The sequence below is a fragment of the Ictalurus punctatus genome, chromosome 15 (assembly GCF_001660625.3).
Source record: "Ictalurus punctatus breed USDA103 chromosome 15, Coco_2.0, whole genome shotgun sequence".
Lineage (NCBI taxonomy): Eukaryota > Metazoa > Chordata > Actinopteri > Siluriformes > Ictaluridae > Ictalurus > Ictalurus punctatus.
Window position 1 is genome coordinate 14,632,235 of NC_030430.2, and position 16,988 is coordinate 14,649,222.

Below are 16,988 nucleotides of genomic sequence, written 5' to 3' on the forward strand. Positions count from 1 at the left end.
ACCTCAGCTAGCAAACTATACGCTGTGTTTACACTTTTTGGGGGGGTATTCTTTGAATATGGTTGGTGGGTCTCGGAACATTTTCAGAAAAGAAAACCCTACATTTGAGGGTTTCATTTGTTAATGTAACTCGATTAACACTTTCAGATTTCGTTATCTCAGTCAAGTAACAACTAAATGACTTAAACTCGTAATTTATAGACAGTAAATTGTGAATATAGCATGATTTCTGATGTTAAAAAATGCAGTTAGGTATTTTTCTGTCGTACTGAACCCTTTAGGTTCATAAAAGTTTCGTCAGTAGCGCGATTCAGACAGCAGGTGGCGCTGATGTAAAACCGTCCTGCAAAAGGCAAACAATCCTTCACGATTGTCTTTGTACGGATCGTGAAACGGCTTTAGATTATTGTATTTTGTTTGGTCTGCTGATGAACTGTTTGTAGAGATCGTTTTGCTTTTATCATTTGTATTCTTGATTTTTGCAAGCCAAATGTCGTCTGCTAGTTCAGTGCTGTCGTTCTCCAAGGTTTTCCAGCCCTGGGCAGGACTTAAGGGCAAAACGGTCAATGTAAGACTCTTCTAATGATTCAGCACGTCCGTGTCATGGTTTTACATGTCTCTTTGTCCTCATATGTTTTATTAGTGCGGCTATTGGGCCACATGTATTCGTCACTGGTGTGGCTTAATGCGGCCACGTCTGCAAGGTCACTGACATTTTGTGAGCTGTTACTTCCTCCTAAACACCAAAGCGCCTGACTGAGAGCCAGCTGCTACTGTTGAACTTGTTCTCTACAACCCGACTCAAAACAAGCCAAACTGCACACAAACGTTTGAGTTGTGGATTATATCTGCTCCATCATGTCATTCTGTTCACTAATGTAGTGCGTCACCTTACTGAAATGTTATAAAACTACTGTCTTACCAATTTCGCTAATGTCAGTTTGTGTATAACTGTCAGTCTATTATCTCTGAATGACAGGTGATAAGACCAGTTATATGCAGCAGGAGAGAGAAGTCTTCATACACTGTAAGTGTCATGCCATGTACTGTTGTTTCCAATTTTTCTCTGGTTGTGTGTGTGTGTGTATTATATGTAAAATGTAAATAAGAACATAATGTAATTATTTGCAAATCTCATAAACCCATATGTTATTCTCAATAGAACATATCAAATGTTTAACCTGAGTAAATGTACCATTTTAAGAAAAACCTAAGAAAAAACATTTAAAAAAAAAAAACATCTCTCTAAGATACTCTTTTTATACTCAATCACGTTACTGACCAATTAACTTCCAGCTATTTCTTTTTAGTAACACTTACTTTTGCAGCCTTTTGTTGCCCCGTCCCAACTTTTTTGAGATATTTTGTGACCATCAAATTCAAAATTACCTTATTTTTCCTTAAAATAGTACATTTCCTAAGTTTAAACATTGGATATGTTTTCTATGTTCTATTGTGAATAACACATGGGTTTATGAGATTTGCAAGTCATTGTATTCTGTTTTTATTTACATTTTACACAGCGTCCCAACTTTTTTAGAAATGGGGCTGTGTATATTGTATATACCAGATTTCCCAAAAGTCTCCATGCATAGTCTCTAACAATCATCATGTACTCATGTTAACACATCTAGTGTTATGCATGTAACTGCATGTCCACTGCAACCTTGACACCGTTTTCCGATCAATCCCGCCATATACACTATATATATATGTGTGTGTGTATATATATATATATATATATATATATATATATATATATATATATATATATATATATATATATACTTTCTGGAAGACATTTTGTTAAAAAGTGTTTCCTGTTAAATTTCCCCTATGCATAGAGTATTTTGGGACCCCTGTTAGATAGATAGATAGATAGATAGATAGATAGATAGATAGATAGATAGATAGATATACACACACATTCACAGACTTATTCACGCCTAAGGGCAATTTAGGGTAGCCAATCCACCTGTGTTTTTTGGGTATAGGAGAAAACTGGAGAACCCATAGGAAACCCACACGGTTCTGGGCGTAAGATGCAAAACTCCATGCATACAGTAACTAATACAGTACTGCTAAGACTGAGCAGTGAGCTCGAGATTGTTCATGATAGAAATTAAGCTAGAACCCACATTTATTCTCTAGGGAAGTAGTGAACTATTTTTCTGCAGAACTTCTCAGACTTCTCACAGCAAGAGAGATCCCTTTCGTGTATTCATTTGTCTCTGCTAATTGCTTTATGCATTGTGATTGAACGTAGATGAATGTTATTCTATATACAATTCGATATATAACATATCTGCATGGATTTAGAACAGTCCAACTTTACAATATTAAAAGCATCAGGTAAATATGATTGTAAAAAATAATAATAATAATAAAAATGAATGAACACCCTGGCAAGTTATGGCTCACAGAGGATCTCCACACCACACTTTGGGATCCACTGATATTCTGTATTCATGCAAATTTAACTGCAGTTAAATCTATAATATAACGTAAAAATCTACCTAATTTAAAATGAATTTAAAAATTGCCCTGAAAATCAGCCCATCATCTAACATTTTATTATGCAGATTCCACAATTATTCCTTTACTATCCTTCACAATAATGTAATGTCTTTACACAACAACTATATATCATCTCTTACAATTGCATGCCAATCAGTCAATGCCCATGACTTTTACCATTACATACTAATGTCTTTTTTTGTACCCAAATTCTTAAGTGCAACTACTCATCTAAATAAATGCTCAAGAGATAGAGATAGATAGGTAGATAGTGTGCTTCCAAACTTCTTTGGGGAAGACCTACATATGGGTGTGATTGCTGGTTGTCCACATACTTTTGGCCATATAGTGTATGAGCTACAGTCAGAATTTGCCCCTATAATGGTAAAATGGCTAATGTGCATGGACATAAGGTAGGTAAACCTAATATGTTGGCAGCCTAGGCTTATGAATGGATTGTTTATGTACAAATATTAGCACTGGCTCTGCCCAGTTTTCCCATGACTAACTTGTTCTCTCCATCACATTCACATCTACTCACCTAAGTTATGCATCCCCCTCATCATCTTCAATCCCTGGAAAGGTTATTGTGAGTACTATGTGTGGATGTAGTGCATTGTACAACTATATTATAAAGGTACATTAAGCTTAAAGGCTACCATTGTTAAATAAATAAGGGAAACTCCTACATGGAATGCACCTTCAAAATATAGTGGTGGATGGCAGACATGTGCTACAGACTAAAGAATAAACACAGGCTTACTTTCTACCTAAACATAATGCAATGCCTTTTGTAAACATAAAAATATCTTTGGCACATGTGTGCAATCCCATAGATGAGTTTTGTAGTGGTATTTCACCTATTAAGTAGAAATTAGAATATTTGGATGTTCACCGTGAAGATCCTATAATAACATTTTCTTTGGAGTGAGTACCCATGTGTATAGTATTTGCTGACTTTATTATTTGGGTCTATCTCTTGTTTCCACACTCCAGCCACCTCCTGCCAAGTATGGAGGCCGACACACAGTAACGCTGATCCCTGGAGATGGTATTGGACCCGAACTTATGAGCCATGTCAGGGAGCTTTTCAGGTCTGGTGACGAGGCTTAGTTTGGGTCTTGGGAGATTTGGATAGTTTGACAGATTTCGATCTTCACAGGTTCTCCTGCGTCCCAGTGGATTTTGAGGTGGTGAACGTGGACTCAGCGGCGACGTCAGAGGATGACATTAACAATGCTATCACAGCTATCAGACGCAATGGAGTTGCACTGAAGGGTAGGGTATGGTTGTGTAGGTGGACACATTTGAAAATATATGCTCTTAACTACTGTAGATCTTGTAGTTATTCGTGCTACTCTTTTTTTTTTCAGGTAATATAGAGACCAATCACAAACTTCCACCTTCTCACATGTCCAGGAACAACTTGCTACGGTATTATTGTTAATGTGTCTTTAGAGAAACTGTTTTATTTGTCTCTTTAGTAAGATTAAAGTGTACACATTCTGGTGCTGTGGATAGTCCCACATGGATTTTGCACTTTCCAAAAGCAGTTTATGCCAACCCTTGCTTCAGTGGATAATCTGACCTGGATACTGTAGAACTGCTGCTGTAATCATAAAAATCTCCATGTGCTTATCTCAGGACTCTTATTCTCAGTGTGCTCATACTGAACACTCTTTCAACACACTTACTACTATTTGGCTTTATATGATACAGTTGTAGTAGAGTAACGAATTATCTTAATCCCGCCTCCACCCTTTGTGTGTGGAGTTTGCATGATCTCCAGGGTTTCCTCTGGGTATTCCAGTTTCCTCCCCCAGTCCAAAGACATGCGTTGTAGGTAAATTGGCATGTCTAAATAGTCCATAGCGTGTGTGATTTTGCCCTACTATGTCCAGGGTGTCCCCCACTTTGTGCACTAAGTCCCCTCGGGTAGGCTCTAGGCTCCCCGCGACCCTGTGTAGGATAAGTAGTACAGAAAATGGATGGATGGATCTCCTGTCATCCAGAAGAGGATGCGTTCCTTTTGAATCTAGGTCCTCTCAAGGTTTCTCCCTCATGTCATCTCAGGGAGATTTTCCTTTACAGTGTTCACTCTGTAGGGATGTAAATCTACATCCAGATATCTGTAAAGCTGCTTTGTGACAGTGTTTATTGTTAAATACAAAAGTTGCAAAGTACAGTTTAATTGTTTTTTATGATTTAATCCCAGTTTGTATGACAAACACAAATGTCCCTTGTTTAAAACCTCAGCACATCCCTGGACCTATATGCTAATGTGATGCACTGCCAGACTCTCCCTGGTGTCCAAACCCGGCACAAGGACATAGACATCATCATCCTTAGAGAAAATACAGAAGGAGAGTATAGCAGCTTAGAGCATGAGGTTTGTACCAGTTTTACTCTTTTTATCATGCACACACACACTTACATACAGGTGTGCCAGTGCAAAGGTTTCTTTATATATCCAAGGATTCATTTAGAAAATGAATGAATAAACAATCAATATTATGTGTAGTACATTTAAACCTTTTTATTTCCTCAGAATGTCCCAGGAGTCGTGGAGTGTCTGAAGATCATCACTCGAATAAACTCGTTGCGGATCGCAGAATACGCCTTCAAACTTGCCCGAGAAAAAGGACGTCGCAGGGTCACTGCTGTACATAAAGCCAACATCATGTCTGTTTCAATCTACAATATTTTCTGTTTTTCTATATTCTATATTTTCTATGTAAAGCTGAAATAATACATACAGTGCCCTCCACTAATATTTGCACCCTTGGTGAATATGAAAAGGTTGTGGAAAAATTGTTTAACCTTTTTATCTTTTGTTCAAACAAATTCAGAAAAATACTCAGCTCTCATGGATATCAAACAATTACAAACACAACACAGGTTTATCCAAAAAAAAAAGTCTTTGTTAAATATAGTTGTGCAATAATTATTGGCACCACTATGAATTCATATGAGAAAGATATATTTGTATATTCCCGTTGATATTTTAAATGTTTTAGTACACCTGGATGACTAGGAACAGAAAATTGTTCAACCATGACTTCCTGTTTCACAGGGGCATAAATATGAGGTAACACATAGGCCAAATTCCCTTAGTCATTCACAACAATGGGTATCACAAGGAATATAGCTGTGAAGTGCGGCAAAAGGTTGTTGAGCTTCACAAAATGTGAAGTGGCTATAAGAAAATAGCACAAGCATTGAAAATGCCCATTTCCTCCATCAGGGCAATAATTAAGAAGTTCCAGTCAACTGGAAATGTTAGGAATCAACCTGGAAGAGGACTTGTGTCTATATCGTCTCACCTCACTGTGAAGAGGATGGTTCCAGTGCCCAAAAAATCTCCAAGGATCACAGCTGGAGAATTGCAGAAGTTAGTTGCGTTTTGAGGTCAGAAAGTCTCCAAAAATTGCAGTCCAGAGTCACCCACATCACCACAAGCTCTTTGGAAGGGTTTCAAGAAAAAAGCCTCTACTCTCATCCAAAAACAAACTCAAGCCTCTTCAGTTTGCCAGACACTACTGGAACTTCAAACAAACTTTATGAAGGATCTGGAGAGATTCTGTATGGAGTAATGGTCTCAAATCCCTTGCCATGTATTCTCCAACCTCATCAGGCATTATAGGAGAAGACTCAGAGATGTTATCTTGGCAAAGGGAAGTAGCACAAAGTATTAACTAAAAGGGTGCCAATAGTTGTTGCACACCTATATTTAACAAACTTTTTTTTTTTGATAAACTTGTGTTTTGTTTGCAATTGTTTGATATCCATGAGAGTATTTTTGTGGGTTTTTTTTTAAACAATAAAGACTATTTTTCTCAGCCTTCTTTGCACATATTTACCAAGGGTGCCAATATTAGTGGAGGAAACTGTAGATTATGTTTATGTTTAAATTATGTGCACAGTGTCTTAGTAGCTAGCACATTTGCCTCAAGCCTCGGGGGTTGGAGGTTCGATTCCCGCCTCCGACCTGTGTGCATGAAGTTTGCATGTTCTCCCCATGATTCAAGGGTTTCCTTCGGATACTCTGGTTTCCTCGCCCATTGCAAAAACCTGCGTCGTAGGCTGATTCGCGTTTCCAAATTGTCCGTAGTGTATGAATGTATGTGACACCCCGTCCAAGGTGTCCCATGCCCCAAGTCCCTTGGGATAGGCTCTAGTCTCCCTGTGACCCTGTATAGGATAAGTAGTACAGAAAATGGATGGATTATGTTAAATACAGTGCAGCTTATACAAATTAACTTTTCTGTATTTGGAGACTTAATTGGGATTGTACGTCATGAATATCCACAAAGTTGCCCATCATATTGAAGTGGGGGGACCAATATAGTTTGCAAAATTATTTTTAAAGAAGTTGTGCAATAGTACTTTCCAGATCTTTGTCCTAGAGTTGTTTTGACAGTTCATTGGTCTTTATGATGCTGCTTGCATAGGTATGTTCTCTAACAAATTCTGGGGCCTCAAGCAATCACAAATTTGACATTTTTCATTTGTAAATAATTTTGCAAACAATATTGACTCACCACCAGCCATTTCAATATTATTGGCTCTTCTCTGTAGATTGATGATAAAATCCCACTCACGTCAATTTCTGTTCCCGATTGTAACATTACAAAATGTGGGAAATGTCAAGAGGATGAATACTTATGCAAGACACCATATGAGACTTTATGCTACACATAAATGGAAACAATGCCATTTTCACAAATGGAATGATTTTATGGTTTAAACCTTGGGCTCTGTTTCATCTTTGCCTTGCTCTGTACAGGAAGCTGGGTGATGGTCTCTTCCTGCAGTGCTGTAAGGAGGTAGCAGCAGGCTATCCAGACATTACATTTGACAACATGATTGTGGATAACACCACCATGCAGGTATCTGCTTACCAGCATGCATTCAGAGATTAAGAATATTTTTCTACACAGTATTTTCTTACCTTACTGTAAATTTTGCCTTGGCTTTAAATCAGCTGGAATTTAAAGTGTTTTTAAGCGTGTGGCGTATCATCGTTTAGTTTCTCTCTGCTTCAATGCAGAGAATCAGAAATAACACCTAGTTGAGATCCAACACTTGTCAGGTACTGTTGAAGGCTAAAGTGGCTAAACGGTGCAAGTGAGTCATAAAAGTATGCTGTGTATCTGTTTTATTTCTGTGCATACAGCTCGTTTCCAAGCCACAGCAGTTCGATGTGATGGTGATGCCAAACCTCTATGGTAACGTGGTGAGCAACGTGTGTGCCGGACTCGTGGGTGGCCCAGGTTTAGTCCCAGGGGCCAACTACGGCAAAGACTACGCTGTTTTTGAAACAGTAAGAGAGAGGAATCATACTTAACACTTCAACTGTTGGTAAAGGAGCTCTAAGAAGGATTCCAGACATTCTCATTATTTTTGTGCTTTGTGCTGCAGGCCACCAGGAACACTGGGAAAAGCATTGCTAACAAGAACATTGCAAACCCCACGGCTACACTGCTGGCCAGCTGCCTCATGCTGGATCACTTAAAGTGTGTGAAGAGAAGTTGGATTTAGCATCCTGCTGAATTAAATGAAACATGCAGTTTGTAATGATTCAAAACTATTTCTAGTGCTATAATAATAATAATAATGACAATATTTTGAAGATACCCTGGAAAAACTGTTATTCATAATAACGCCATGCAATGGATTTGCCTAGATTCTTGATTTCAAATTTAATTGCCATTTTTCTGGCCCAGAAATTAGCCCAGCTCATACCCAGAACAGAGCTGCCCAGCTTGATGCCTTTCCCTTAGAAGGCAAATCATTGGGCACAGAAGGGGGAGGGTTGTTAGGGAAAAGGGAAATCTTTTTCCCTTTTCATTGCAATTGCATTTTGCTCCTTCAACATATTCTACACTCATCATCTGTTTAATTGGCAAGTTGTGCCGATATCTATTCTAGAGATGTCCTGTCTAAGTGGTTTGTGTTAATCGATGGTGTTTAACATTTATTTCTATCTTATACTTTCTCTTCTAGACTTCATGATTATGCCAGGATAATTCGAAAAGCAGTCCTTACAACTTTATCTGAGACTCAGGTATGATTGAATGTCATTAACTACATTACTCACTCATATGCAAGTATGTGGAGTATGTTCTAAGGGGAGAAAAAGAAAGAAGGAAAAACATGTAATAACCTGGTTGGTTTTCACTTGAATTTTTAATTCAGTTGCAGTTTTAATAGGGGTGTGTAGACTTTTATTTATATGCAGGGAATGTTTTATATATTTAATGAAAAGGATATATATACAGTAGACTGTAAATGTTTCATTTGCACATATGTACAGTACAAATGTATTCTCAGTGGTGCAGATAGCTGATGTGCAATATACATGTCAAGATGTGCATTAAAAAATTTTCATTAAGTGTAAACAAATAAATTTTATTATCGCCTCAAGTCTGTTATAAGATTAGTCAGGACACTGTTTAGTTTCTGTGTGTAGAATAGGGTGGTCACAAGACACCATAAACATATATACTATACCAGCTGCAATATAACGATCCCAAGTAGTATCACGATACCACACAACGTTGTGTTAATTCATAATTCAAACCTACAAAATGAACCCAATTTACACAAATACATAGATATAAATAATGTTGATATAAAAACACAGCTAATTTTATTATTTAGACATAGAGGTTAACGTAATGTTAGATCAAATAATAGCCAAAATGGCTAATTTGAGTATTTACACACAGCGGTTAGCATAATGTTAGCTTGCTTAATAGCAAATAGGAAATCTTTAAAGATTACCGTAAAGAATTTAGGTTAAATGAAGTGTCACTAACTTTTGTGTATTCTGCTAAAGCAGTGACGACTGTGAATTACCATAGTGACGACACTACCGTTTAAAAAATAAACTGGCATTGGCGATATTTGGAGCTTTAGTATCGCGATATTACTGCAGTACTGGTATACTGTGGTGCAACCCTACTGTAGAGTATCCTGACTCTGTGTTTAGCAGCTGTTGAGAAGGGCGATGGGAAATTGGAGGGGTTTACACCCGCTGCTGTCTTAAAAATTCACACAAAAATCAAATTCCTTTTTTTTGGCCTCTGATAAAAAAGATATATTTTTAAAAAATGATATTTAAAAAACATTGCAGCAAAGATGTGCAAAATATTTGAAGCAGATGACATGCCAAAACATTAGCAGCATGGTGTGGTATGTGTGTGTGAGAGAACAGGTGTCTAGTGCAGCCATGTGTATTGAGAAGGTATTAGAGTTGATAGGTGAGAATATGGGCAGCTTGTGCTGGTTCCGATTGTTGGTGGCTCTGGGGTAGAAGTGGTGTGAGCATTGATACACCTGTAACACCTTCCAGAGGACAGGAGGGTGAAGAAGTGTTGGCAGGGGTGAGTCGGAGCTGTGGTGGTTGCTCTACAGAGGCAGCAGGTACTGTAGGAGCTAGAAGAAGAACGCTGATGATTCTCTGAGCATTGCTGATGACTTGTTTCAGTGCTTTCCTCTCTGCAGCAGTAATATATGCATTATGTATTACTATAATGCATCAAAATCATTGATGTACCAGGATCTCTTTTAATCTGAGTGGTCAAATTTCTGAATCAGATGGAAACTATGTGTCATTTTATCTCAAGCTTTTCAGTGTACCGAAGCTTTTTTCCATTGCAATCCTCTAGTATTTCTGGTTATGGATGAAGTATGTAATATTGAGGTCGTTATTTATTTGTGCACTCTCTGTATTCAAAATTGCTCAGATTCTTGCCTCTAACAAACTGAGTTGTTGTCCTGTACACGGTGAGCTCTACAATTGTCAATTTTAATGCACACTTTGTACAGTCATGTAAAAAAATAAGTACATTCCATGGAAATTGTTGGCTTTTTTGACATATTTGGACAAGCAAACATTTGATCATCTTTGAAACAGTGCCTATTACTAAAGGTGTTACACTCTATGAAATGACACATAAAATTGACATTTTGTAGTCAATTTGACTATATAAATTAACAAAAAGCAGATCAGACACATGGAAAAAGTAAGGAAACATCTACACTTATCACACCTTCAAATCCATATAATTAGAACCAGGTGTTGAAGATTGGGGGACAGTGATTAGAACCTACTTAGGGAGTGCAGGTGGAACCTGTCTTATTTATACCCCTCTCATATGTAGTGGCTGGTGTTCCCTTTGATATTCAAGTGTGTGGTGTCATCATGCCAAGATCTATAGAGTTCTGTAAAGCCTTCAGAAACAAGGTTGTGGATGCCTATGAGTCTGGCATGGTATTTAAAAAGATCTCCAGATTATTTGTAATACATCATTCCACTGTAAGGAAAATAATCTACAAATGGCACAGATTTCAAACGACTGTCAATTAGTCCAGGACTGGCAGTCCCAGCAAATTCAGCCCAAGAGCAGAACATCTGATGCAAACAGAAGTCTCCAAGAACCCCAAAATTTCATCACAGGATCTGCTAGTAAGTCTTGCAACTGTTCGTGTAAAAGTGCATGCTTCTGCAAACAGAAAGAGATTGCACAAATTTGACCTGCATGGGAGGCATGCTAGGTCAAGCCTTTGCAAGACTACAGTTTGGCAATGAGCATATAGTCAAAGAGCAGGCCTTTTGGAATAATGTGCTCTGGACAGACGAATCAAAGATCCAGATGTTTGGCCACAGTAACAGCAGACATGTTTGGCGCAGACCAAAGGCAGCTTTTCAGGAAAAGCACCTCATACCAACTGTGAAGCACGGTGGTGTAAATGTTATGGTTCGGGGTTGATTCGCTATCTCAGGGACCGGACAGCTTGCATTCATTGATTCAACTATGAATTCTGCATCGTATCAAAGAGTGCTTGAAGTTAATGTGAGGCCATCTGTCAGAAGGTTTTAAGTTAAACCAAAAGTCGAACTTTCAACAGGATAATGATGCTAAGCACACTAACAAATCCACCAAGGAATGGGTCAAAAAGAGGAAATGGAGGGTTATGGAATGGCCTAGTCAAAGCCTAGATTTGAATCCCATTGAAATGATGTGGGGGGATTTGAAACAGGCAGTGCATGCAAGAAAACACTCAAATATCTTGCAAGCGAAAGAATATTGCATGGAACAGTGGTCAAAAATTCTAGCAAGCCTGGTGGACAATTATGCAAAACACCTACAAGAAGTTATTTCTGCTAAAGGGGGCAATGCTAGTTTCTGAGACCAAGAGTGTACTTACTTTTTCCACAAAAGAATATCACATCTATTAATATTTCTGTTTAATAAATTATTGAAAAAGCTCATTTTCCTTGTGGGTTTGTTCAAGTATAGTAACTTCATTAATAGGCACTGTTGCATGATCAAATGTTTGCTTGTCCAAAAAAAAAAAGCCAGCAATTTCCAGTGGGTGTACTTATATCTTCACATGACTGTATACTTAAATACTTAGATTCATGTGAGCACACAGCCTCTATTAGATAGTTTTTAACCTTCACTACCTCGTTTTTCCACCTCCTGGCCATTCAGTTACACACAGCTGATCTTGGGGGTCAGGGCACGACTTCTGAGGTGGTGCAAGCCATAATGCAGGAGGTTCAGAGGAGCAGACTGCACATCTCCAAACCCATCTGAACAACCACATCACCTGAACATCAGGTAGGAAGAATCCCTCTCAAGCACTCTGCATGAGCGACATCAATTAGTATGCAACATTATGTACTGTAATACTACAATATTCTTATGTACAGCAGACCACAGTTGTGTTGAATGATCAATTCCGATTGGTCAGAAGGTGTTGAACAGCAGCTCTGAGCAGCTGCAAGGTTAATATTAATACGCTCATTCCAATATGGTATAATTTCTATGGTAACAGCTTACACAGGAACTTCTATAGTGGACAGTCCACATTAACAGATTCTTAAAGCATTTTTCCTTAAATGTAATTGTTGTGTTTTCTGTGAGAAGACATTTATGTGCCATATTTGGAAGGACCAGTGTTCGAGCTTTGTAACAGTGAAGTAAAGTAAAACCGTAACTTTTCATTTTCCAACACGGGAACGTCTTTGGGACTGTGTTTTTTTTTTGTTTTTTTTTCATTGTATTAACTTCAAGCGAGAGGAAAAAAAAGAGAAGAGTTTCATCAGTCCATACAGGAATTCACAGAGGGGGTTTTTTTTTAGCTTTTTTGTGCAAAACTACTTGGATTGGCAGTAAATCTGACCTTTTAGCTGTACTCATGTTGAACACACATGAAATGAAGAGGACTTTGGCTGAATGCATGTTGTGATGACGTCACATGACGCGTTTTGCCCCAAATGTGCAGAAAACCTGTGGTAATTTTGAAAAATTGCAAGCTCCTCCGAATATTGCGGAATTTGCTTGATTTTGAGCTCATTTCTGCTATCGCGAAATCGCAAAATCCTGGAGGGACTGTTTTATTGCTAAATAAAAGTGGATAATACATTAATATTAAATGTAACTATAAACCGATAAAATGTAGATGTTGTTCATTAATAATGTTTTGAAAATGTCAGCGTTGCCAAATTGCTGTGGTACAAGAAGATTAAAATACTACAGGATGTGCTGTTATTGGAAAATGATAAACTTCAGGGTGGTAGCTTAAGTGTGTTAAATTGATTATCCTCCTACAGTATAACAGCATGTCGTGAAGTGTTTTATTCCTTAACTGTTGTGCATTCCCCAAGGATATTCAACGTTATTAACGTTGATGATGAAACCCTGTATGAACAAACTCTCATACACACTAACCAGGGCTTAAATATGTGCCAGAAATAATCATTTGTTGTTTTTTTTATGCCTTTTTAGGTAGACGTCTCCAATCAATATATACCGCAAAACTAGGTGAAGCTTGGTGAATTGGGTTGTGTGTGTGTGTGTGTGTTTGATTGTGCTTGCAGCTTTATAAGATTAAGCTATAACATTTTTAATTACACTGCTTTCAAATTACACTGCTTTTCCTGTGAAATAATTAAAGTAATTAAGTCATTAAATATTAGCAGTCAGTGGACAGATTTTTAAATATCCACAAAATGTTTACTTGTAAGATCTAATGCTGCATTTGACTAAACTTAGAAGTGTAAAGTCAGAACTTTTGGAATTACGTAATTTCGACCGCTGCGCATTCAAGCTACAAAGTGGTGCAAAAACATGAACACCTCAATGTTCATCTTTTCTTAGCCAAAAAACTAACAAGCTAACTTTGATGAGTGATGTATAATTATCTATTGTATAGTCAGTGTTATAGATTTAACAAGCCAATATATGTGTGTTGATTGATCTAAAGCAAATACTTGTATATACAGTATAACTCATTTAAAAGTAAGGAAGTGCTTCTTTGCTTATTGTTGATGTTGTGAGCAGCCATGTTGATTTGACAATGTCAAGGGGGCATTTTATTTATTTTTTCCTAGTCAGAGGTATGAATTCAGAGTTTTAGTCGAATGCAGCATAAGATCAAACGCATCAAGTGACCATTTTTTAGCAAAACACAGACACTGTTAAGCACACCTCAGTATGAGCCTAAATACATATTCAAGACACTGAAGCATGAAATATGGCAACACGCCTGTTACATGCACTCTTTAACAGATCTTTATCAAAGGGATTCATGGACACATTTGTCTGTATTAATTATGCGAATGTTCCATATTGTACATTTACACAACACTAGACTAAGGCTGTTGTTTTGCATTAATATGTAATTCAATCACCCATATGCGGGTGATGGATATGTGCTGATTAGACGTGCAGAAATTTCATAAACCTCCAGGGATATAATTGTTACTGACATACCTCTCAGAGTTATCCAGGTTTTTTTAAAAGCTTCCTCTGACAACAGAAAAATCCGAGGTTTGTTATTAGGTTTATTACAGATACATGGAACAGAGGATTACTGTGTTCATAACTTGATGTGTGATTTATGGGTAGGCTGTTCTCTTGACATAACGGTGCATAAATTGTGGACCAACAAACACTGCAATACTTGAACACGGATAACACTCGAACACTAATTAATCTTTAAGAAAAATACAGTGGTGCTTTAAAGTTTGTGTTTGTTGAAAGAATTTTCTATATTTGTGAATAAATATGACCTTAAACATCATCAGATTTTCACACAAGTCCTAAAAGTAGATAAAGAGAACCCAATTAAACAAATGAGACAAAAATATTATACTTGGTCAATTATTTATTGAGGAAGATGATCCAATATTACATATCTGTGAGTGGCAGAAGTATGCAAACCTGTAGGACTAGCAGTTTAATTTGAAGGTAAATTAGAGTCAGGTGTGAGTGAGTCCATGAACTGAATCCCAAGGCAACGACCCTAAGCATACAATTTGTTATACTAAAGAATGGTTAAAGAAGAATAAAGTTAATGTTTTGGAATGGTCAAGTCAAAGTCCTGAGCTTAATCCAATAGAAATGCTGTGGAAGGAGCTGAAGTAAGCAGTTCATATGAGGAAACCCACCAAACCCAGAGATGAAGCTTTTATGAACTGAGGAATGGGCTAAAATTCCTCCAAGTCGATGTGCAGGACTGATCAACACTTACTGAAAATGTTTAGTTGCAGTTATTGCTGCACAAGGGGGTCACAGCAGATACTGAAAGCAAAGGTTCACATACTTTTGCTACTCACAGATATGTAATACTGGATCATTTTCCTCAGGACTTAATATTGGATTAAGCTCAGGACTTTGATTTGGCCATTCCAAAACATTAACTTTATTCTTCTTTAACCATTCTTTAGTAGAACAATTTGTGTGTTTAGGGTCGTTGCCTTGGGATTCAGTTCATGGACTCACTCGCACCTGATTGTCATCCCATCGACTGAAAACACCTGACTCTAATTTCACCTTCAAATTAAACTGCTAATGCTAGAGGTTCACATACTTTTATCACTCACAGATATGTAATATTGGACCATGTTCCTCAATAAATAAATGAACAAGTGTAATATTTTGTCTCATTTTTTAAATTCAGTTCTCTTTATCTACTCTCAGGACTTCTGATGAAAATCTGATGATGTTTGAGGTCATTTAGGCAGAAATATAGATAATTCTGTAAATTTGCACCTAATGGCATGGGTCTGTTACACAAGCAGGAGTAAACTAGTGGGAAAAGATAGAACCAGTTACTGTGATGAGTGATGTTTCCTGCATGGGGATATCAGATAGACTGTGGCTACTCTGCCTTTTGACTTACATAATGCTGTTACTGGAAACCGACGTTCATTGTGTGTTAATGTTCAGGAAAATGCATAAAAGCTCCTGTCAGGAATCTACACTACTAATAGCATATAGAATTGTATGTCATAACTTGTATCATTGTTGTTGTTTTTTTGTTGTTTTTTTTACGAATGTAGTGCTATGGATCAAATATAAACCATTGAGATATTGTGCAATAAATACTTCTCACCTCAAAAAATACTTATTGTACAGTATGTACTTTTTCATTAAAATGTTTGCTTTTTTGAAGACAAAGAAGAACAAGAACCATTTGATTAAAAGTATTCCTGTTTTTCACAGATTATTCATTGCCAATAGATGGTGCTGAAATCCAATCATCACACTAAAGCAAGCTTAACAAAACATCCAAAAGATTACGTAGCATTATAAATGCATACATCTGTACATACATATGGACAAAATATGCTCTGGTCCGCAGGCATGAACACTGCATATTCATCACTGGGCAGTGTTTTACGTGTTGGAAACATCATGATGCCTGCCCAAAACTCGATGAGAACATCTTCCATAAAATTGCTATTTAAAAGCACTTTTCAATAAAATTCTATGTTAAAGCAGTTGAACTGAAGATTAAAGACTAAAGTTCAAAATGATCTCACATCTAGGGTATTTTAAATAGAGTTCAAACTGTTGTATTTATGGTCCACAGCAGAATGCTATTAAAAGTATGGTTGATTATGCTTACTTTCCATTATAAAATAGATTTGGTAAATAGCTGCAGGTATCAAATTTGAAACATTAAAAAAATTAAAATAAAGCAAGGAAGAAAGCATTGCACTTAAACTTTTAAGATAGTAAGCTTTTATAAGCTTTTTATAAGCTCTGGCTTTGTGCAGAGTCAAAGATCAGTGTTAGATATTATTATAGGAGATGGAACGTTACCATTTAGCCAAAGTCCATGCAATGGTTTGCAGAAATGGAGCATTTTTTTGTCTTGAGAGAAGCCATTAGCCAATTATCTGTGCAGATATATGCTTGAATTTTTATTCTGCTTTACAAGTGAGTCACATTTAAGCATCTGCCAAATAAGTAAATCTAAAAACTATGTAGATGTTCTAGGATAGGAGTGGCACACATCATCTTGTTTTTTTCTGCTTAAATGTAACAATTAGCAATCTACTGTATGAGCTGATGATGTTGCAATCATCCAGTGTTGAAGCATGTCTGCAGTGGCCAAATTGGGAAAACAATGGAAGGCAACAACCGTGATCATACTGTGTCTGTCTG

The 16,988-nt window shown here is 37.2% G+C and overlaps 1 protein-coding gene across 1 annotated transcript; it reads left to right on the forward strand.

The window, feature by feature from the left end:
• Positions 1 to 236: 236 nt before the first annotated feature.
• On the forward strand, positions 237 to 15,941 carry LOC108275983 (isocitrate dehydrogenase [NAD] subunit gamma, mitochondrial). Its single transcript, XM_017487208.3, has 13 exons — positions 237 to 568; positions 980 to 1,027; positions 3,514 to 3,611; positions 3,680 to 3,795; positions 3,891 to 3,951; positions 4,774 to 4,906; positions 5,066 to 5,199; positions 7,304 to 7,406; positions 7,694 to 7,840; positions 7,939 to 8,033; positions 8,524 to 8,584; positions 12,021 to 12,149; positions 13,320 to 15,941. The coding sequence occupies exons 1-12, from the start codon at positions 491 to 493 to the stop codon at positions 12,123 to 12,125; spliced, it is 1,179 nt and encodes a 392-aa protein (XP_017342697.1). The 5' UTR covers positions 237 to 490; the 3' UTR covers positions 12,126 to 12,149; positions 13,320 to 15,941.
• The last annotated feature ends 1,047 nt before the right edge of the window (positions 15,942 to 16,988 follow it).